The following is a 23,456-nucleotide window of genomic DNA, read 5'->3' on the forward strand; positions in this document are numbered from 1 at the left end:
ATTATTATCATCCTGCCTGATATATTTGAGGCTATATTTGGAGCACTGTGTTCAGTTTTGGGTTCTCCGGTACAAGAAAGCCTTTAAAATACTAAAGTAACTGTAGCGAAAGTTGCTATAAAAGAAGTATGCATACCTATGGTGTGTTGCACTTGGTCAGCATGTGTGGTGCAACTGGGATTTTAAACATCTTGTTTGTAAAGTACATAAGCTGTACATACATAGAGTGGATGATTTGGACCTGTTGCAGAAATGGTGTTCATCTGTATGTATTTTCCAAATCTCAATCATTCAGAGTTAAAGTACGTGGGTAGAATAACTTGTAGCATGTCTACAGTATGCATCATGCTTTTATCCCGTATCTGCTGATGTCCATAGTCTTGTATAGACTCATCTGGTTGATCATTGTAAGGTTCAGAAATCACAAGTGGCTGAATTCTTGGTTTTGTACTCAGAAATCCAAATGTATGATAGACCTACTTATAAAATACTATGATCAACTAGAGATGGAAGTTTTGAGAATCTACAGTAACTGAAAGGGTTATCTACAGTCTACAGTTCACTTGATCTCTGCTGAAATTTGATCTAATAGTGGAGCATCCATCTATACTTTGCTGCAAACCTTGGCACTGGAGGTTTCCTTCTTTTTGAATGGGAGCTGAATCAATTATGTAGGGTTGATCTTTTGGCTTAAGTTACTGTTAAGGTGCCATTTTTTGACTGAGATCCCTGATTTCTTGTGGCATGTTTTAAATAAGAGTGCTAGATTTGAGAATGAGAACCTACTTAATTTGCTTGCATGGTTGCAGTTGGAGAAATTGCAGTTCACTTGCTGTCTTGAAGCAGTTGTTCTTCTGCCCCCCCCCCCCCCCCCCCCCCCCCCGTTTTTTTCTGTCTGGTGTTGCTCATCCAGAACAATGTAGTTGCCACATCCCGTCTTGGTAGCTGAATTTCGCTGGTGGGTCAGAACAACTCTGCAAGTTGTGGGGTAAAGGAGCTCTTTGATCTTTATAAACAAAAAATGCTAATAAACAGCTTTCTGTCAGTGTTGATTAAAACTGATATCTCAGAATTGAGAGAGGCTAAGAGTAGTTTCATAGTCCGTTACCACAGCTGAACCGATAGTCAGTAGCTTATTCCATTATGGCAACTCAATTGCGTGTAGTTGCGTGACCATATCCTCAATATCAGCAAAGACAACAGTGGTTAAGTATATGTAGACTGTAAACTGTTTTCACTTGTAAAAATAGCATTTCTGCAGATGGGCAAGATATTGTAATGAAGTTACTCTTTGCTAAATAGACTATTTTGTGACTAGAAAATGTATTTTAGAGTTTTGGTCTGATATTTAATGAATATTAATAAAAATTTGAAAGTTAATCTAGTTCCTTCATACTAAAGTCAGTCATAGAATGAGGGCAACTGAGGATAAGCCTGAAGAAGAAAACATGGTTTCTGTAGCTTTCTTTTATTGTGACAAATCTTGACATAAACTTGACACCTGTTAAATGTTGATTGCCTAGTGTGAATATATTGCCTAGGTGCAACACTTCTGTAATAGCAGTTCTGCTGTATAGTAGCGCTGCTGCTGTTTGTGTGGTAAATATTCCAGAACAAGTCCCATCTCTTACCTGTAACTGCTGCCCCTACCCGCATATCTAGTTTAAAGTATCCTTAAGAGGTGGCATATGCTACTTGATAAATTGGCTTGTTAATAGAGAAAGAGTACTGCAGACTCTACCTTCTCCAGAGACCAGCAAATAATTTCTGCAATATTCTCAGTTTCCAGTGACCTATTTTTGAAAATGCTGTATAATTCCAAAACAAAAAGCACTCGCATATACACTAATGTAGGCAAAACTCCTCTTACTAGAGGAGTGCAATTATGTAAGCAGGGACTATTTGCCACGTCGCTGGAGACTAGAGAATTAACGTGCTGTTCTTGGCATGTTGTCTGCCATGTGTTGCAAACCTTTTTCAGGGCAGGGAAATGTGCTACTTTTGTGTAAAAAGGCCAGTGTTCATTTTCTGTCTTAATTCCTCATACATAATAGGGAAACAACAGCTTTAATCCCCTCTACCCGTTCTGTACTCCATATACTGTAAGTGTGAAAAATATGTTGTATTTTTGTGAAAGCAATGATGGAATTTGTGTTAAAAAAAGGTAAAATAAATTTTACTTATGGATCCATTAATTTTCTGTATCATACTAAGTTGCTTATAGAGTGCTGTTGTGGCAAAAATCTAAGCAAGGAGTATTCTTTATGACCTGGATGCCAAGCTGCCTTTTTTTTCCCCCACGTCTCTAAGATGTCATACCTGCTGTCTGTGTTTCTTAAGTATAACAAATATTAGTAAGATTCAAAACCAAGATGGTTAAGGAAAGAATATGCTTTAGAGGCAGTATTTTAGATCATGGAGAAGTGGGGGGACCAGAAGGAAGTTAGGTGAAGCTTTAGTTGTGAACTTTGTTCGGTGATTTCTTTCATGATAAATCCACTGTAAATGCCCTCTCTTTTTTTCTTCCAAAGGTGCAGGTAGGCTGCAGTTGGCTACAGGACGTGTAGCAGAGTAGCATTTTGATGAAGAATTAGTTACAGATAGAGTTGGCCAACATTAAATGCTCAGCTTTTGTTAACTTTATCTTACATTTAATGCTGATTAAACCCTTCAGTGCTGAAGATGGTTTAGATAGTCTGCTTTGCTTTTCTGCAAGTTGGTAAGAGAACTTGACTACTGGTGAAAGCAGCATGCCATGCACTTTTTCGTTTACAGCTTTCAGCCTAACGTTTGTTTGGGTTTTTTTAACCTTTACAATACCTGTCCCTCAGTTTGAGTTTCATCTTTTCCACTGAGCATTCAATAACATCAGTATGTTCTGCCTAGAGCAAGGCTTATATTATGAAAGGCAAATATATACATGCACAGGCATTTGGGTAGTTAGGAAAATAGGTAGGAGAAGTTAACTGAGATGTACAATTTATTCCTTAGTATCTTGCAACAGTTGGAAGAGTGAAGTGTATGTTTAATACTAGATTTGATTAGTAAAGTGAAGGAGGAAAGATAGCAAGAGAAAAGATAGGTGTCATAATTCTTAATTTTCTTGAAGGAACTGGTGAAAGCTGTTCCTCAGAAATTAATAGCAGCCATATAAATATAAGGAAGAAAAACTAATTTTGCCAAGGAGTTGATGGCATCAAAGGAGAAGAGATAGATTTTTATTGCTGTCAAGGGGAAGTAGGACTTGAAGGGATCTCAATAGGATCTCTTATACCTGTATAATATCTATTTCATTTTTATCAGCCTTCAGAAATCCTCCAATGTTGGTGACTCTGCTGTCCCTGAAGGTGTATATCAGAGCTTTGCGATTCTTACTGTCTACGTGTTTGTGTTTTTTTTTTTTTTTTTTTTTTTTTCCCTAGTATGTACCCTTGCTATAATCTTCTTGTTGTAAGTTAAACCTATTGCTACATGCTGTATTGAACACAGAATAGTAAGAGAGGTTCAGGATGGAGGGGATCTTAGGAGGTCTCTAATGAAACCTTGTGCTCAAAGTAGGGTCAGCTATGAGGTGAGACTAGGTTGTTCAAGGCTTTATCCAGTCCATTCCTGTAAAGCGTTAAGGATGGAGACTAAGCAATGTCTTTGGCGTCCCTATTCCACTGCATGATTCTCCTCATGGTGAAGAAGCTTTTCCTTTTATATCTAGTTTGAATTTCTCTAGTTTCAACTTAGGTCTGTTGTGTTTCATACTCCTGCCATGCACTACTGTGAAGAGCCTGGCTCCATCTTCTTCATAGCTTCCCCATGAGTATGGGAAAGCTGCTTTTAGGTCCTCCCAGGGCCATCTCATCTCCAGGTTGAGGAATCCTCATCTTTTCCTCACAGGACAAGTGCTTCAGTCTCTCTTCATCTTGGTGGCCTTCTGCCGAACTTACTCCACTTTACTGATGCCTTGAGGGGCCTAGGCTGGGTGTATTACTTTGGATATGCTCTAACAAGTGCTGGAATAGATACCTTGGTCTAGTGGCTGTGCTTCTGCTAATACAGCCCAGGCTCATGTTGTCTATCCTTGCTGCAAGGGAACATTGCTAGCTCATATTTGGCTTGCTCTCTACCAAGACCTGAGGTAATTTTCAGTTGCTCCCCAGCCTGTGTTGTTTATTCCTGCCAAGCTGCAGAGCTTTGCATTTGTCCTTGTTGAATGATGAAAGATTCCTGTTTGCCCATTCCTTGAGTATGTGTACATACCTCTGAATGGCAGCCTCATGCATGTTGGCTGGTTCTCCCAGTTTAGTGTCAGCTGCAAACTATATATGAGCATTTAAAAAGAGAATTTCTGTTATCTTCTTCTGAAACTTTTGACAGCATCATCATGCCTGCTATCAGTCTTGTGTTTGTTGAAACAGTCCATTTTTTTCAATTTTCTGATGTCAGTCATGGTTTCTAAACCTCTGATGTTACTACTGGTCTCTTCTAGTTTACCCTTTTTTTGACTTTCAGTGTCCAAAGCTGGATGCATTATTTCACCTGGAATGTTTCATGCCAGTGTGAAATTTTCCTTTTTGCTACAAAATAAGCTTGACATATTCAACTGTGATCTATTTTAACTCCTTGATCCTATGATATGGAACCTGTTCCAAAGCCAGATGTTTCCTATTGTGCAGTTGATTATTGCTTCCTTTGAACTTCATGGTACTTATTGAATTGCATCCTATTATTTTTATTTCTCATCATATAATGTAAACTCTCCTCAAATAATCTTGCAGTCTCTACTAGTTTGTTGTCATCTGTGAAATTAATAAGCTTCCACTATGTTCTGTGATCTAAGACACTCCACATGAAACTATCAAGTAAAACTGGGCCCAGACAAATACCTGAAAAAAAATTTACTTGAAAAATCTTTTCTCTTCACAGTGGGTCATTGAACCAGCTGATTTTGTATGCATTGTATTGTTTTTTTAGAATATTTGTGAAAATTTCATGTGAGGAGCAGTGCAGCTGCAGGGATTTCCACCCCTCCCCGCCATGTGAACTCCATGAGAACAAGTGCAACGGAAGATAATTCTGACATTATTCCTTATTTACGAGATACTGCCTTTAGTCTAGTGGAAGGCAGGGCAGAAGACTCAATAATTGAGAGGAGAGTGATTTGTGATTGCTGATCTTAGAATTATGGAGGGAGAAGGTGGATATTTGGGCTGTGCTTTATAGTAATGGATATTAGCTTTGAGGAATCCCCAGTAAAGCCTGTTTTGAGTATTTGTTACTCATACCCTGGCCCCAAAACCTATGAAATACTACCTTCTTTTTGACTTCTGACCATATCTTTAGTTTATCCTTTGAAAATGTAAAGCTTGCCAGCACTTCTTGCTTGTCTTCTGCAACAGTGAAGGAAGGGATCTGGCCTTTCTCCCTCAAGGAGAGCAGAGACATGACAGCTGGGCAGTGTGCAGAAATGTATGATTGAACTGCTTTTATTTTTATTTTTTCAAAAAGGGAATAGTGAAAGTACAAGTAATATTGGCTAAAATAAAAGTCCTTCTCTAGTGTGATTTTTATCTTACTATTAATGTGAAGTGCTTTTTGGGTTTTTCATAAAGTATATGCAGTTTGGATTATTTCTAATATAACTAACTGTGCTCTTTACTAAATTGCTATTTCTTTCTGCCCTTGTAGTTCAATTAGTATCTGAATTTGGAACATATGGAATGCAGGAGAAATACTGTAATAATATCTGTTTATTACAGAAACTTATAATTCCTTTAATATTTCCCGAAAAGATACAATGCCATTATTTCTCAGTGCTATATTTTATGATGATAATGATTTAGACTGAAACAAATTTTACCATGTTAATATGTTTTTACAGTCTGTTACACTTTAAATATATCTTTTTATTTAGGGTATTCTCTTGGTTTATGATATTACCAATGGCCAGAGTTTTGACAATTTAGAAGACTGGTATAATGTGGTAAAAAAAGTGAATGAAGAATCAGAAACACAGCCACTTGTGGCCTTGGTTGGAAATAAAAGTAAGTTATTCATATTTAAAAATTAATTGAAATACTCTGAATGTTGCACTATTGAAGAAATGGCACAGGTCATATACCTTTAGTAAAATGAAACTGAATATTGTCTTGTGTGTTGTTGTGTACAGATGATATTTGGGTGTACCTTGGGATTCTTGTTGTGGGTGGTTAGGTTGAGGGGCTTGCTGCATCATGCTTTGCCTAGCCTGCCTCCCTGTTTTCTTTTCTTGAAGAGATTTCTCTCACCCGTGTTTGAATTTGATAGGGCCTCAGGATATAGCCATAGCATGCATCTAGAACACAGAACTGGGAAACATTCCTGGATCTAATGACAGGTATATTTCATGGTTCTGTATGTCCAGACACTGCTAAATTCACTGCTGGTATATATTATTTAACTAAACTACGCACTATGCATAGTACTTATGAGTTGCTTATTGGGCTTTTTTTGCCTGTTATCTGTAGTTCTGCATGTGAGGTTACTTAATTCCTGTTGTTTTGGGATTTTTTTTTTTTAACCTGTCCTCTTTTTGATCATGTAAGTATCATATAACTGTTTTCTTCCGGCCACCAGAATATGCCACTTTAAGTAACCATCACCTAGTTAGTTTCCTAATTAGATGGTTTCCAATTTCCCTCATTTCAAGCTAAGAAATCTTATAGAAACATCTTTATTAGTATACCTGAGGTCTTGATCCTAGCTCTTTTACCCTTTTTCTATTGAAGATGATAAAAGCAACATAAAGCCATTTCAGAAAGTGGTGGAAACAGATACAGAATCTTTTAACAATGTATATATATTTACTTGAACAACAAAAAACAAATATTTTTTTTGACTTTCCAAGTAATTTGTGTTTGTATCACAATGTCTGAATCATGAAGAAACCTGAAAAAAAGACCTCATTCAGCCAGTTAGTGTTGTTTAAAAGCATTTGAAAACAATGTAGAGACATCACTTTGATTCAGAACCATTAACTGTAATGTTGCTACTGTGATGCTGCAGAATTTTATGATATTAATTATGAAAGATTACTTATTTTCTGGGAAGAAAGCAGAGAAGCTCTTGGAGTAAAATAGCACTTCTGAAAGTATAACTTAAACAGTGTTGTACTCTAGCAGACCAGAGTTAATAGTACGGATTCTGTTGAAATTAAAATGAGAAATATTTTTCACTGATTTATATTTTGCCCCAAAATTGGACTTCCTAGCTGAAATTCTGCAAATCTTAGGTAGTATTTATGGTAAGATGCACTTTAACATAGGAATAAATAACATTCTTTTGCTGGAATGACACCATAGAAGTAGAAAATCAGACACTAGTTTCCATTTGAAAGAGTTTTATTTCTGTTATATACCTTAAATATATATCTTTTTCTCATATACATACCTGCAGTTCTTTAATATCAAGTATTTTCTTGGGAGCATCTGCAAACAGATTCTAGTTTTGTAGGTGAGTTTTCAATTAAAGACTGACAAAGGGCTTTAATTTTATGAAAATAGCAGTTGAAGGAACAGTGTGTTTGCTAGCTTGTTTTCCTTCAGAAGCTGCATGTAAAGAAAAATTACAAACTGTTGCTTTCATGTGATCCTAAGGATGTTTGTTGTTATTGTTGCACATGTTGAGCATGCAGGGGTTGCTGTTTCCAGAGGTCTTTTTTCACTTTATTTTTATTTCAGCATGATAAAAATTGAGCCTTTAGAAGTGTATTGCTTTTCTGAATTCTATAATAGGAGAAGAATATCTAGGAGGGCTTCTACCCCAATACCTTAATGGCCTGCGAGAGGTAACTGTAGTCAGGCTTCTATTGTTACATAAATAGAAAACAAGGTAAGTATTCATATAGAAGCATGGTGTTGACTCTTGCATATTATGAAAGGATAAAGCTACCAGTAATAACAAGTTCTTCAGCTGGAATCACTGTGTTCAGAATAGCTCAACTTCTTTGCTCAGTAAGTGACAAGACACTTGTATGCAACGCAAGAGCAATAATAGGTTTAAAGCCAAGAAAAGCCATTTGATGAACTTACTTGACCTCATGCATTGTACAGGAGAAATACTACAGTCAGTAGTTTCTGTCTCAGGATTGTACTTGGCTTTTGAGCTATACATGTCTTTTAGGAAAATACCTGAGTGTGCTCTATTAAAGACTAGAAACATCTATATCATGGCAAGTTATTCTAACACTTTTTCTGATAAAAAATTGCCGGGAATGCAGTTATTTTCATTCATAGCAACTGGGAAGCATTGGACCAGTATTTAGACAACTGGGTAAGAATTTGGAAGTCCAGCTGAAACCATCCATTTTACAACCTTGGCCTGAATTCAGTGCTGCTCTCTTAAGTAGACTTTGCTTGAGCTTAGGCATTCATTTGCCCATTTTCACTTCCTAATACTGAATAAAATGTGTACTTTTCCGTTTTGGGGTACATACACCTGGGATCTCTGCTGTAATGCTTTAGAGCACAGCTACTAGCTGTTAAATTATCTATAAAACTGCATGATTTATTAGTGGTTTTTTTGTATCAATTTGTAGTCATTCTATTAAATGTGTTGTTTGCAGGAATTTCTTCAGTATTCCACCAAACTTGAAGAAATTGTTCGGTGCTGTTTTAAATGAATCAGTGCTAGTTTTGACTACTCTATTTTATTGTACATTGCAATAGATTAGAAGCATGAACACAGTAAGCTACTGTGTCTGTTTAAAGCATGATAATGAACTTTACAGTGGGGGCAATTTATTAAAGTGTCCTGTTCTGATTTTAAGAGTTTTAAGATTTAGTCATGAAACATTGGAAAGGTAATTTCTACATAGAAAGCTTCCATCAGTCTCTAGTCTTTCATCCATCAGAAATTTATTTGAAAATAATAAGAATAGTATGAATTGAGATCTCCTAAATTCCGGACCTTCCCACCCCTCCTTTTTTTTTTTTTTTTTTCCCCCCTCCCATCTTTTTTTTCTTTTTTTTTTTTTTTCTTCAGGACTAGCTAAAATGAAGGACTGTCATTGACCACTAATTTATTAAAAATAATTGGGAGAACAAGAGCTTCAGAGATGTAGTCTTCCTTTGTGAAAGCAGTACTTTATTTAAGGTGACTGTCTTCCTCCTGGGTGCTTAGTTTTATTTTTCATTCTTTCTTTATTCCCATACATTTATTTTTTTTTTTTGTACATAGTCTGACCTACACATTTGGTCAGAGAGAGTAGAAAACTGATTTGAGCCAAGATCTTGCCAGATCTGCCTCATGCACTCAAGTTTGACTATCAGTTAATTCTCTGTCTTTTCCCATATATTTTTGTCTGTGCATTTGGTAAACAGTAAAAGGAATTGTAAAATTGAATGTAGAATTTTTCTTTTTCATATTAATTGTAAGTCATAAGGTCTTAATAATCCTAAAATTTACAGTTGGTGTTGAATCTTAAATTTAGTTTCTTTGTAACTTTGTGGTATTTTAATCTTATTTTAGACAAAGTATATTTGAAATGTGCTTATTTCTCTGTTGTTAACACCGCTTCATTTGCACCAAAAATAGGAGAGTAAACCTTATGAAGATTGACAAAGACTTTTGAATTTCATTGCAGTAACTTAAAACTTGTATAGATATGTTGCTGTCAAATACTTTGACTTATATTGTATAGTATAAATGAAACTATAGTTACCAAGTGAATGAATTGTGTTTTGTGCACTTAGTATCTTTGCTTAAATTTGGTGTTGACAAAGTTCAGTAATTGCAATGGATCACACTAGTTGTTAGTGTGAATTAGAGAGGTTTTACTGTGTTTTGTATGACTGATGTGTTTTTTTCCTTTCTACCTTGACTACTTTATATATTTTCCTCTGCACTAATCCGTAAGTATGCTCCTCAAGTGTCGTACCAACATTTTCAGTGGATATATTGCAAACAAAAATTAACCCAGATTGCATGGGAGCTACACTTACTTTGATTTATAGCTACCAAGATGGTCTTAGGGCGGTGGTTATCTGTAGCTTATATAGGGGGTAGGAATTATCAGGTACCAGTGTATAGTGGATGGATGAATGATTGTTCTTAGAGATATTAACCAGATCCACTCTTCAATAAAGACTAATAACTCAGATTGTTAAACAGTATTCATGACAGATGAGGGCACAGAGGAGAATGCATCAACACTAATTAAGAATGTTGACTGTTTGTTCGTCTTAGCTGTGATTAATTGATCTTGGAGTGCTATCTCTGAACAGGAAGTGGTGTGCTGTTACATTGTGAAGTTTAAAGGTTACATTTTAGTGTACCCTTTAACTTGCCTTTACATACAACATAAAATGTTTTTACCTATCTTATCTGAACACAGAAAGAAACATTTTCCAGCCCAGATGCGAATGAATGTTTGGCATACTGTGTACTAATGTGAATCTGGCTGGTAACAGGACATACCCAGTCTGCTTTTGGACTCTGTTACTGCCTTATATACTTAGTCTCCCCAGTTGTACTCAGAAAATATCTTCATTAATACTGGTTTTGAGATTCTGGCTTATTAAAATTCAGAACTACATGTTCATTCTCTTGTCCCTCCCAACCTTCCCCAGCTGTTTTCTCTTCTTGTTCCCTGTGGGCTTGCACTTGTTAGGTCCTTCACCTGTAATTAAGACAAGTGTTGAGCAGCAAATGCAAAGACCCCTGTTCTTTTGAGTCTTATTGATTAATCTAAGGTTCCTGCATGCCTGACAGCAGATCCAGTCACCTGAGCCTCACACAAGCTCCTGGGATGGGAGGGTAAACTACATGTAGAGACTCCTTTAAAAAGAAAACCTTGTCCTGTGCTACGGTCAATTTACCAACTAATTTGAATAAATGTAGAATGCTACCCTGTTTTAAAATATGTATAGAATGTTTGTTTCAACAAACTTGTAAGATTAATAGAAAATAGCAGTCTTATGGATTTGTGTGTTTCAATGGTCGGGTAACTTTTTTTAATAATTATTTTTAACAAATGTAAATTAATGAAAGGGAAAATCACAGGTGAAAATGATCTTTTATTTACCATAATAATATATTTCAAACCTAGTGTCTGAATGTGCTCTGTATTATTTTAGGGATGGAAGCAACGTAGAAACATACATTTTTGAGTGAGAAAATTACCTTGCTTGTCTGAGAAAGCATCTGTCTGGCAAGGTTTTGATCCTAAATCATGCTTGGCTTAATATTGATGGTGCTGGCTATGATCACTGCCAAAGTGACCTATTTATGTCTGTTAAATTGCCACGTGGGTAGGTCTATTAAGCTATGATATATGCCACACAGAGATATGTAAATGGAGTCTGAGCCTCAAGTATTGTTCTTTATAAAGTAGCTGAGCTCACAGAAGATTATACGGAACAAAAGAAGGAAGATTTATTGCTGTTGTGTAATATTTACTTAAACATATTCCATTGGCTGAGAAGGGAAAACACCTGGCAGGATAGATCACAAGGATACGGGCATATGTACTCCATTCAGGCCCCAACCTTCATTTAGTCTTGCTGTGATAAATGTATCTGTTGCATCTGGTTGCAAATCAGCCCATGTTTTACTTGGACCTTTCTTTCAGAATCCTTCATGAAATGATCTCTTGGATGGCAAGTCACAGTGGACACAGCGCTTGCTAAATCACCTGGTTAAAAGCAGACTTTTAGACTTCTGATTTCCTTCCAGTGCTGCAGCCATTAGTGGAGCATGTATACAGGATAGGTTTTGATGGTGGCTCTCAAAAGCCAAGTATCCAGTGCCAGAGTACTAAATAAAAATAAAATAAAAAGAAGAGGAAATTTTTTCTGTCCTGCTGAAAAGATAATTAATAATCGTTATCAAAATTGCTGCCCTGCCTGTCTTAAGACCAGTTTCTGATACTCAGCACAGATAGGATTAACTATTAGTGAGCTTGCTTTTTGATTTGTGTTCTGCTGCAGTATGGGATTGAGTACAGGGGTGAAGCTGAATAATATATACGTCTTGCACACAGAAGATATATTACTGTTACACCACTTGTCTGAGTTTGAGATTTGTGCAGCTAGACGAGACCTGATATAAAGAGGTGTAATTCTGTGAAAATCAATGAATTTGCATTCATTTGAACCAGGGCAGATTAGATACTGTACAAACTGTTTGCTGAAATTAATGTTTTCTTATGCAGATCATATGGTGCTTTAAACAGAAATTGAGGATAGTTATGAACTAGTCCAACTGATAAGTAGTTTTTATGTTAGGCTTTTTTATTTTAGTGACGATGAGTAACCTGGTTTCTTCTTCCTGCACTTAAAATCTTGAGGCTGGACTTCAGTTTTTTATTTGCACACATAAGTTTTGCCTGTTAAGACCAAGTTCAAGGACCTGACAGAATACTGTTAGTGTAGTTGAACTCAAATGCCAATATGACAGAGGTGCCAGTAAATAATATATTCTCATTCACTACCGGTTATGCTTATATTCACAAAAATCTTTAAAGATGTCATTGAAAAATTGAAGTAGAAGTAAACCATTTAAATACAAAGGTTAGAACAGCGTATGTATCCTATTTTAATAATAATCCCCAAATGAAATGCTGAGAGATCTCTTAATGTTTCCATGGATTTTGTCTGTAGTTTATTTAGCAATGTAGACATACGTCTAATAAAAAAGATGCTGCATAAACCATAGTCCAGGCTGAATGTGCTTCTGTTTTTGGTTTAGGTAGAAATGTTTTTTCTGGCTGCGTCCTTCATACTTGGGTCTTCTTACAACAAATGGAAAGCCCTTAATTGTGCCTAAGGGAATAGTTAATCTACGGTGGACATATGGTGGACAAAAGCTGAGTCTAGTAAATGAAAAAAATTATAAACAGAGAATGTGTGAATGTCTGCACAGTCTGAGTCATGGGAGATATGGTACTGTTGGATTGTAGCTTATTTTAAATTAATTTTCTGTTCTTTTCTATTAGTATATTAATAGAAGTCAGTGCAGCATAATATATATAGTTTTAAAAACCAATCAATTTTGTGTCTATTTTATTGGATTGAAAAAACAAAAACAAAAACCCAACACATTTTTAAGACAGGACAAAATTTCTTTGCAAGTTGTCCTGCTCCCACCTTTGCCATATGACATAAATGCAATCTGATTTCATTAGTGAAGTGCTCTGAAATTTTTAAAAGTTAAAACATTTGATTGGGGGCAGTTAATCAGTGTTAACCCTGAGCAGCTCTTGGGCTTTATGGATTCAAGCATTATATGTGGTTGCACTGCTCCAGCAAAAGGTTAAGTATTAATGGAAAATGTTCACAGCTCTTTTACTCAAAGAAAACATGTTACTTGTAAGTTTTCTTTTGATTTTACTTTTACAGTTACATTGAATGTCTTCATTCATTTAGCCATCCATAAAGCAAATATTGTTGCACATGCAGTGGATAATAAGTCTTTTTAGGACTACTTGTGTGGTATGTCACAGATCATTAACTGCAAGTAACCACCTGACTTGAGGGAAGTCTGGAAGCATCATTACAGTGAAATAAGCTTTTATTTCTGTATCACTGCAGCACATTGATTTGTAGGAATGTCTCCATTAGCTACTGTGGAAATATATTCTCATATATTATTATTGAAGTTGATGAGAGAGGATAACCAAATTTCAAGTGTGAATAGGGCATTAGTATTAGGATTTTGGACAAAGTGGGGAAAAAGAGAAGTGCTATTGTAGCATTATTTTCTATTTAAAAACTAGGTAAGTCAGTAGATTAATCTTTTTGTAATGCTTCACAGTTTGAGTCAGACACATAGTAACAGTTATGCAGTATTTATGTGTACACTGCAACTTCAACTGAAATGCATGTAGTAATTGAGTATGTTTACAGGCAGAAAGCGTAGAAGTTTCTTCCTAATCAGCAGGGAAAACTTAAGCTTTTTCTATTTATTTCAATGAACCAGAAACGTTAAAGATTTTTATTGGAAGTAGCCGGTAATTATTTCAGCTCAATTTAGAGGATGGATGATAGCCCGTGTTAATATGGGGAATAATCATAATAGATGACCTCCATTAATATGATTAATAGGAGTTTGTAGTATGAAAAGTGCAATTTGAAACATTGTCCTGAAAATATTTTAGAAAATTTGAAGTTCTTACAGAGATTCAAGTTAGGATAATACTGTAGGATTATCTTGCTATGTTGTTGTCAGATCCTGTAGGAGTAAAATACAATAGAAGATGGATAAATGAGTAGAGTGTTCAAATCAGCCTCTCTTAGTGGTATACTATGAACTGTGTGCGTGCAGACTTAAGAATGAAGAGGAAAAAATATGGGGAATGCATTATATGTATATTTTAAAATTGTGTAATTGTAGGACATTATAATGTTTATTGAGGATTTGCAAGAGAAGCAGAAATTAATGGTGCTTTTTCAAGTTTAGTCCACAATTGTAGCTTCATATACTTGATGTAATGAGACATTCTGAGTTTATGATTCCCATTTCAATATAAGAGCATGTATACTCTGCTAAATGTGTGGCACTTTTGATAGATCTTTAAGCATATTAATGTCTTAATGACATTAGCACCTCTCGTTATGAATTCTTCATTGTTCCAATATTTGAGGTGGTACATCTTGAGGTTCTGAAAGAGCTGCCATTTCTTTCTGCTGTCTACTTTGGTTTATTTTATAGCTCAGGGTTTTTTGAGGGGGGAAAAAAAGATATTTGAAAAAAGGTATTTAATTATTTGTCTGTGTAATACGAGACTGTGAAGATGTTACTATGGGAGTAACTGCTAGACCAGTATCAAACTTTGTTTGATCTTAATAGTTCACTGAGATAAATCAGGTAGTTTAAATGCAGACAGCGTTGTTATTGCTGTTATTTACACTCTGTGCTTTCAGCCCTAATGATATGGAGGATAGCCTTAAAATACGTTTGTTGTTTTCAAGAGACAGATCTAAGATTATCTAGTACCAAAAAATGAATGTTAAAAATCAATTAAGATTTGCTGAAACATGTTGCTTAAGGAGGTGGACGACAGTGGTGATGAATGGTAAATTAGAAATCTACTTGCATTATTTAAAATAAGGTCTCACAAGAGGAGGGCTTTATGTGCATTGTACATAGTTTCTATTTAAAAACCACTGAGTTCCCTATGAAATTTTCATGATATATTTTAGGTTTTTAAATATTTTTTTTTTTCAGAAGTAGTGCTTTCAGAGTTTTCTTTCCCTTGTTTAACAATGCACCATATAGTTTTCTGGATATGAGAAGGGAATTATAAGTATGTAACTTCTGCTGAACCTTTTCAGGTTTCATTTCATTCCATCCATTTGTCCTTTGACGCTCTGACCAGAAGGAGTAACCATCCCATCTCATCCACATTAGTATTTTTAACAAAATTTTTTACAACTGTAAAATGAGTTATATCACATTTGCCATACCACATTCTTTTGTTTAGTGTGGGGAATCACTGACCATAAGATAAAAATTTTGGCTGTTTACACAGGTGTAAATCTAGAGCACATTTAGTGATTTCAGATGAGCTGCTCCAAGTTTACTCTGTTGTTTTCATGACTAGCCCCTGAATTAGAATATTCTTTTGGATTACTTTTTTTATATATATATGTACCATGTGGTCTTTCTTTTGTGGTGAGTGTTGTCCAATATGTTTATTTAAATATGTGTGATAATATGAATATATCGTACTCATATAATATTAGTATATCATGGTAGAATTCATTAAAGTTTTGAAATATGTGTATGGAAAGAGGAACATTACCTTTTTCTGACTTTGACTAGAGAACTCATTCCCAAGTTTTCTGACATAATGCCATTTGGAAACTGCCATCAGGATCATTGTCCTTTTGATTGAGATGCTAAATAAACACAAATTAAAAAAAAAAAAAGCTGCAGACTAAATGGTTGAATGGAACACAGAGAATAGTAAAATGTCTTCAGACTTGCTTTTGAAAAATACTGGGATATAATCATTATATTTATTGAGGGCATCTTCAAGTTTAAAATGGTAGATTTTGCAACCTTAAGCATTTTTTGTGGTAGATACTTTAAAATGGAGGCTGGAATGAGTAAGTTTTTTACAGATGTACCTTTTATACTGTGGAAAGAGATACTCTCAGTTACTAAGAACTTACTTTATACATTTACAGGAGAAGTTTGAAAAGTAATTTTCTGTAGGCATGCAGAAGGAAGAAAGCAGTGTGTAGGAGTTGGTCAGGCTGTTAAGTTGAACTGTTTCAAAAATACTTTTATGTTCTGCTGCCCACATAGAAAATGGTGGTGTTTTGGAGTCTACTTCTCAGTCCCCCTTCAAAACCATTACAGAAAAGCTTGAAGTATTTTAGTTTGTATAGGTGCCACTGCTGTGTCTCATGGGAAATGTAGTGCTGATGCTTCTCTTCCCATTATCCTATGGTCTGCTCCTGATGCTATGGATATAAAGGCTGGTTTTGTTTTACTTTTCCCTTTATGTCTTCCCTGATGTATCATACCCTCTTAGGTATGACAGAACTTTGAGAGTAATGCGTTATGGATACTGTCCAACTTGCAAATCCAAACTTGTGAGAAAATAACAGTATAAGACAAATAACCCCCCCTGTCATTAGGCACCATACTGATCTTTCTGAATCAAATTGTTCTGTTCTCTTGGTTGGAATTTTTTTAGGGATTTAGTTCTATGTGGAAAAAGGAACCTTTTTGAGCAGAAAAAGCAGTTTTCAGTGTAATTAAAAAAACCCTGGTAGTTCTGACTGATGATTCTGGACTAGCCAACAGTGGAGAGTTTCCAGAGTTTTTGGTTTTGATCCACTGTTCAATTCTAAGAATACTGTTGTGGTAGCTTATTTTAATAAATTACCTTGTACTTGCAGATAGTAGAGGCAAAAAAGCCTAGTCTGGTTATGTTGCAATTCTGTGAGGTTAAAAATGGTTCTGGATGAAGAATATTGAGAATTCTTTCACAACAATATTCAGTAAACAATGCTGTAAAGAAATTTTCTAGAAAGCACTTCATAAAGTTGTGAAATATGGAATACAAGTTCAGGCTGTAGAAAGGTTCTGAGTTTTCCTAAAAGTTACTTGTTATATTCTTTACTCAGTTCTTGTCACGCTACAGTAAATGTAATTTTCTACAGCACTAGTGATGTCTATCAGGAAGAATTACTGAAAATATATGTAGACTTGGTAATGTTTGAGTTTACATGTTTTTATTTTTAATGTGAAGGGGTTTTATTTCTGAATTTTCTCAAGCTACACATAGAAATACAGGAAATGAGGTAATGAAAGAATAAAGAACAGTTGTTGCAGAGATCTCTATTGCCAGCTATTGCATTGCCCAATTAATAATTAACAGTTTTCTTAGGCTGGCTTTTAAAAGTACATATGTTACGATGACCTCCTCTTACACTGTAAGTTTTGCAGTTTCATTCTGGGAATGGTGTATCTGAAAGGTTTTTAGAGAATAGTTACTGGTGTAGTTGCATGTTTAAGTGGTTGATCACTAGGGCAATAATGCTGGTTTCTGAGCACAGCCAGTACTTTTTCCAGCTGCTTTATAGTGATATCTTGAAGCTTAAAATGTAATCTATATGGGTAAGCCACAAAAGCCACTATATATTAAAGCAGACTCTGACAGTAAATCAAAATTGAACAGCTGGCAACACTACTAAAGTCATAAACTTATTTATTAAAAAAACTAAACAGAATTATATTAAAAAGAGAGGAATATGCTCTACAGACCAGTGGATATAGCTTAAAACCTGGAAAGTGCTGCAGATTAAGGGCCCAATTTATGAACATCTGTTCTGGCAGTTTCTGTGAGATTCTCATGTTCTTTACAATAAAAGTGTGAAACATGTTTTTCCCCCCATACTAATCATGCTTTTCTGCAGTTCATAAAACTTGCATTGAGCCTTACGCAACTGGACCTGTCTGCTTTACACACTTGCTAGAGTAATTACTATTCATGAAAGAGCGAGTACTATAGCAACGTCACAGTCCCACGGTATATACTTATCCTGACTTGTTCCAGGTAGTCTCATTGGCTTCAAAAGCAGAGAAAGAACACTGAAGTTTCCTTCACATATTTAGCTTAGAGAATGGCAATGAACTAATAATGGAAGCAGGTCACTAGAGAGCAAAATGGAGAGAAAAATGTCTTGTACGTGTTTTCTCTGAAATTCAAGCATACTTACAAATCTGCTGTTTTGCTTGTTAACAGTCAAAAGTTAAGAATCCTCAGGACAGGAGAATCTCTGTTCTCCTTTTGGGAGATGGCTTCTCATGCATTTAGGGTCATACTGACAGCAGGGAAAAGAGAGAGGTGCTCCGGTATCCTTTGGACAAAGAAATATCATAATTTTAAAATGAATGATCATAGAATCATTATTTTAGTTGTGATGTTTACACTGAGTAGCACCCTACGGTTTTGCTGTATTGACAAGAATATGAGGATAATCTTTAGAATATTCTTGATCTGCTTTGGGAGGGAACTGAAAAATCACAAATTTAAAACCAAGTGTCTAGTTCCACTGCCAGTGGCACTGTTTTGCCTTTGGTGTCAGTGTGACCAAGATTTTAGCTACAGGCCTTGTTTTATAATCAAGCTTGATCTGCATGGCACAGGTGGTAATATTTTGCTCTCTAACTCTTGCTTCAATCAGACTGAACTAGAATAGATCATTGTGAGAGGAAAGGCCGTCAGTTTTTCTCTCAGGCAGCGCAGACTCTACTTATATCCCAAGCCCTTGCTGCCATTACAAGACAAAGTCAGTCTCTCAACAGTCAGAGATTAGGAAACCAAGGTGCAAAGGGAACACTGAGCAAACATGTAATAAACCCACTTTCCTTGTCCTGAGCAGAGTATATTGCTTTATTGATGAAAATGGTTATGCTTTCTTTCCATTTGAAATTGATTAGTTTCACTGTTTTATGCCTTTATTTATTAGCTTGCAGAACCACATGCTTTTATAGTTGTTTAACCCGAGGAGAACACGTCCAGCTAAGAATCCTCAAGACAGGAAGATCTCTGTGCTCCTTATGAGAGAAGGCTTCTCATATGTTTCGGGTCATACACAGCAGGGAAGAGAAAGAGGATTTCTGGTATCCTTTGGATAAAGAAATATCTTACAGGAACAAGGCATTTTCTGTTTCCATGCCATCCATTTTTGAGCGTTTTATGGTGCGGGTGCATCTCTGTGGTCTTATTTGTAGCGTGTATCCATTTCTGAGGTTGCTTAGCCAACTTTTTTTTCAGCTATCTTGTGGAATATTAAGGAACTGTGTTTCTGCCAAATGTATATTGGTCATTGATAGTTCCTCTTGTCTTTTCATTTAGCGTTAACTTTTATAATTGATTTATGTATATTTGTAGTGCTGAGGGCAGTACTGTTAGGGAACTAAACAAAAAGTGACTTATAACCACTCCATAATTATAGAAGTTGAATTTTCTTTCTGTTACGTCTAATATGAAACGTTTTGTTAATTGGTGCACCAATTAGTGCAATATAAAAAATCATTTTATCTGTCAGTGGCATGTAGTATATTAATCTCAGTTCTTAAAGCATGGTTTTATTTGTAGAAGGTTCAGAAACATTAATGCTATATTTGCTTTATTGGTGTGTTTACCAGTGGTGAACTTTCATTTGTTATGTTTGATGTGTAAAAGTGCACAAATGTAACTTATATGCACCTGCATAAAATGTTTTACTTGTGACCTGGGTTTCATTTGTCAAACTGTGCTTTGGATTCAGCAAGGAACTAACCCAACAGAAATCAAGGCTTCATATCATCAAAGACAATATCAAGTTATGTCCCAGAGGAACCCTAGGCGCAGGGATCCAGGTTGTAGTGTTTTTTATTGGAACTGACTAGAATATTCTGGATTCCTGGTTTTGATTAGCTCAGATTTTCATATTTGTTATGAGTGCTTTGTTTCTCATCCTTGAGTCTCTTATGTGTGGGTGGACAAGAGAGGCAAACAATGTCTGCATCACTAAATTTTCCACTTGCCTCCTGCTATTAGGCTCTGCTGTCCAGGCTGTATTACGTGTGTCTTGCACTTTTTTATCCTCTCCATTCTCTGTACGCCTAGTCCCGTGTGCTGGGTGGAAAGGGAGTGCTTTTAATGTTGTTGGTTTTCTTTTTCATTCATAGATCTCTGGGAGCGGTGCTTCATCAGCCCACATAACCCGATATGGACACCAAGTTTTTGTTCTTTTTTAAAAAAAGTTATGTTTTGAGAAGAGTGCGTTACTTTGCATACTTTTTTACTATATTAGGCATCTTATAAAAATGCTAGCATTTTCTTTGACTGAATAAATTTGATGGATGAACTACTAAGGTCTTTTGGTTTGAATAGTAGCTGTACTAGGGCACTGGAAAAGATTTCTTTTGGAGCTGTTAGTCTACAGGGTATATAATCTACATGGATTATTGTGGCATTTCCTTCATAATCCTGTGAATTTTCTGCCTTAAAAATACTTTTATGTGTTTCTTAAGAGTTTTAGTCGAAGAGACCATTTAAATATGTGGCAATATCTAGAATTATTATATTGGCATTGTGTGCTTTTGTGTGTAAGGTATACAAGTAGAAATAAATAGTGGCATTTATATTCTCCTGTTTTTTCCGTGGGTTTTTGTTTGTTTGAACTTGGTATCTAGTGCTATGTATTAAGTAATTAGGCCAAGAGGGCAGAACTTTTGTGAGTATGCTGGTGCTTAAAAATGTAGACTGCTGTCTGGTGGGCTTTTCAAACATGGTTAAACCATTGCCAAGTTGCCCAGTAGTTACTTGGTACTTTAAAAAGTCCCACTAGGAATGCCTACTTGCATCTTTCAGTGTCTTAGTACCATTGCAAATCTGATTCTAAAGGTTTAATTATTCCAAGATGATATCTAAATGCAGGGGAAGTTAAATTCTTTGGAGAACCCAAACCAGTAAATTTATGGCAATATCATTGAGCTAGTTCTGAGTTTTGTGTCCGAGTTTTCTGAGTTTCTAGATGTATTCGGGAAAAATATTGGAACCTGTGAAGCCACTTCATTCTGGAATTAATTTTAGGATTGCTCTGAGGGAAAAACATAGTAGGTAGAAAAATTCTATTATATTTCTGAAGAAACATGAAGTTAACTTTCCATTAGCTAATAAAATTACTTAAGTGTGGTGCGCATTTAGTTTTTGAAACTTATTTTGTGTGTTTACTCTACCTCACTTCTTGTTCTGGAATTCTTTTCCCTAGCATCAGCACAGCTGCATCATCCATTTCCATGGTCCTTTTAACCTCCACTTTTAATTAAAAAAAAATTAAATCAGATGCTGTTTAAAGCTTCCCATTTAGTTTTGGGAAAATAAAAGTTCACATCTAGCTTAGGCGTGTGTGAACAGCTGTTAAAAGCCACAAGCAAAACGATACTTATAAAAGTGGTGGGGGGAATTTTAAGAGCAAGCTGCCAGTTTGACTGTACTTTTCAATAGCTCTTCACTTTCAGCCAAATGGTTTTAACAATAATTTTCTTTGAAAAAAACCTGTGTTTTATAGAAGCAGCAGCCCAAGCAGTTAGGCCAGTGGTAATAGGAGGCAACTTGCCATTTCTCTTTAACTTTTTATGAAATTTTTCTTTGAATCTGGGGAAATTGCTCATTAGTGAGGTTGGAGGGGCTGATGTCCACACGTGCCCACCCACCATGTAGGTACATCTGTCCCCATCTGATTCTAATGAGGGATCTTGTTCACTGAAATTCCCAAGTTCCAAGACTAAGTGTAGAAGGATAATACTTCCCTTGTGCCATATTTTGCAGGCATTATAGTCCTGCTCATGACTTAAGCATTTTGAGGTAATCATAATATTTCTTTTTTGGTTCTGAGTTACCAAACCTGACTAATCACTTGGACAGAAACATGCAGGGAATTTATCAGATGTTGAATATTTAAAAGAAAGAGGAAGGATTTAGACTGTTTTTTCTTCAATCCAGTTTCTGTACTGTAAGGAGCTTTTTTATTTATTTTTTTTTTGGTGGGGAGTTTCTTCAAGAACACTTTGTCTTTATGGATGTGGGGTGGGGGCTAGAGTATAAATTGGTCTGTGACTTAATAACCGTATATATGTATATCTGGAATTCATTTAGTCAATTTTTTTTGGGCCATTCCATGAGCGAGATGTCATTGCTGCAGTGCCTTCCCAGATCTATGGTGTCAGTGTGTGTGAACAGGCGTGACGTGTCCCACCAGGTTACCCTGTGGTAGGGTGACAAGAAGTTCACATAGCTCAAGCGTACTGTGTCAGTATGCACTAATATTCATTCAGAGCATGCATCTGGATGTGGAATTGTCTTCATACAGTTTGGAGGCCTGGCAGAATCAATGGCTGTAGTACAGGCCTGGGCTACATGTGGCATATAAGGTATAACCTTGTATGTGTGAGTGTGACAGAACAAGCTCTGCATGGTAACTTGTGCTGATTCACTGAGGTGTGATGTCATCTGAGCTGTGCTGTCTACTTAAATCATTTTACTTTTTCATGGGGCAGCAGAATGATAAAAATCATAGATGCTTTTGAAGTTTCTTCAAAGTGGCATTTTTTTTTTTTCAAATTGAGGTTGTTGAGGTGTCTCTCGTCTTTTAAAATTAGCAGATTATAGCCTGCATTAACTGGTGCCATCACTAAAATAGTCTGTCTTGGTATTTGTTGCTTTGTTACATTTCTAACTGCTGTGTTGGGGTTTCCACGCTGGTGTTATACCTTCAGTATCGCTTTTGTCCCCAGCAGTGTTGCCTGCATTGTGCAGCCTAATTTCAGGTTTGGAGGTTTGGTATAGCTTTCATTTGACACATCTGTCTTTGCAACATGCACATGTTCTCTTTGCATGGGCAACTAGTGAAAATGAGTTGGGTAGCAATGTAAATTCTTGTAAAGCTGTTTTGTTATTTTTTTCTGCTTATATGTGTAACTTCCAGTTTCTTGGATGTCTCATTTTTGCATTGTTTAGTTAGAATTCCCTAAAATTTTCCCACTATCATTTCTGAAAGGAAAAGAAGAAAGAAGTAGGACAAACAAAATGCCAGATGCCAAATTTTCTTCTGTTACAGTGAGTATCCCTGATGTAACTGTAAAGTTCTTATAGGACTCTGTCTATGCTTATTAGAATTTTGGGTATAAATCACAGAATTGTCCTCAATAGTTGGGAGAAGTTTAGGTGGTTCCAGTCAACACAGCGCAGGGCAATAATGACCATGGGAATGAAAAAACTTTATAGGGAGGTGGGATGAGATAGATTGCATTCCTTAGCAGTAAGAACAAGGCAAATAGTTGCATAAAACCATGGAAAGAGACTAGAGAATACACATATAGCATCTTTTCAGTACAAACCTGAGGAAATGTCGTGCCTTTTTATTAAACAGCAGGTTTAAAATAAACAGATTAAACTAAACTACTTTTTCACATTGTGA

The 23,456-nt window shown here is 35.9% G+C and overlaps 1 protein-coding gene across 2 annotated transcripts in view; it reads left to right on the plus strand.

Annotated features, from left to right (window-relative positions):
- The window catches only part of RAB28 (RAB28, member RAS oncogene family), a 66,215-nt gene that overhangs the window by 15,918 nt on the left and 26,841 nt on the right, over positions 1 to 23,456 (plus strand). For both annotated transcript variants that reach the window (XM_056347538.1, XM_056347542.1), the window contains exon 4: positions 5,906 to 6,035. In XM_056347538.1, the coding sequence (XP_056203513.1) occupies positions 5,906 to 6,035 (130 nt within the window). The remainder of the gene's footprint in view (positions 1 to 5,905; positions 6,036 to 23,456) is intronic.

Source organism: Falco biarmicus, chromosome 1 (assembly GCF_023638135.1).
Source record: "Falco biarmicus isolate bFalBia1 chromosome 1, bFalBia1.pri, whole genome shotgun sequence".
Taxonomy (NCBI): domain Eukaryota; kingdom Metazoa; phylum Chordata; class Aves; order Falconiformes; family Falconidae; genus Falco; species Falco biarmicus.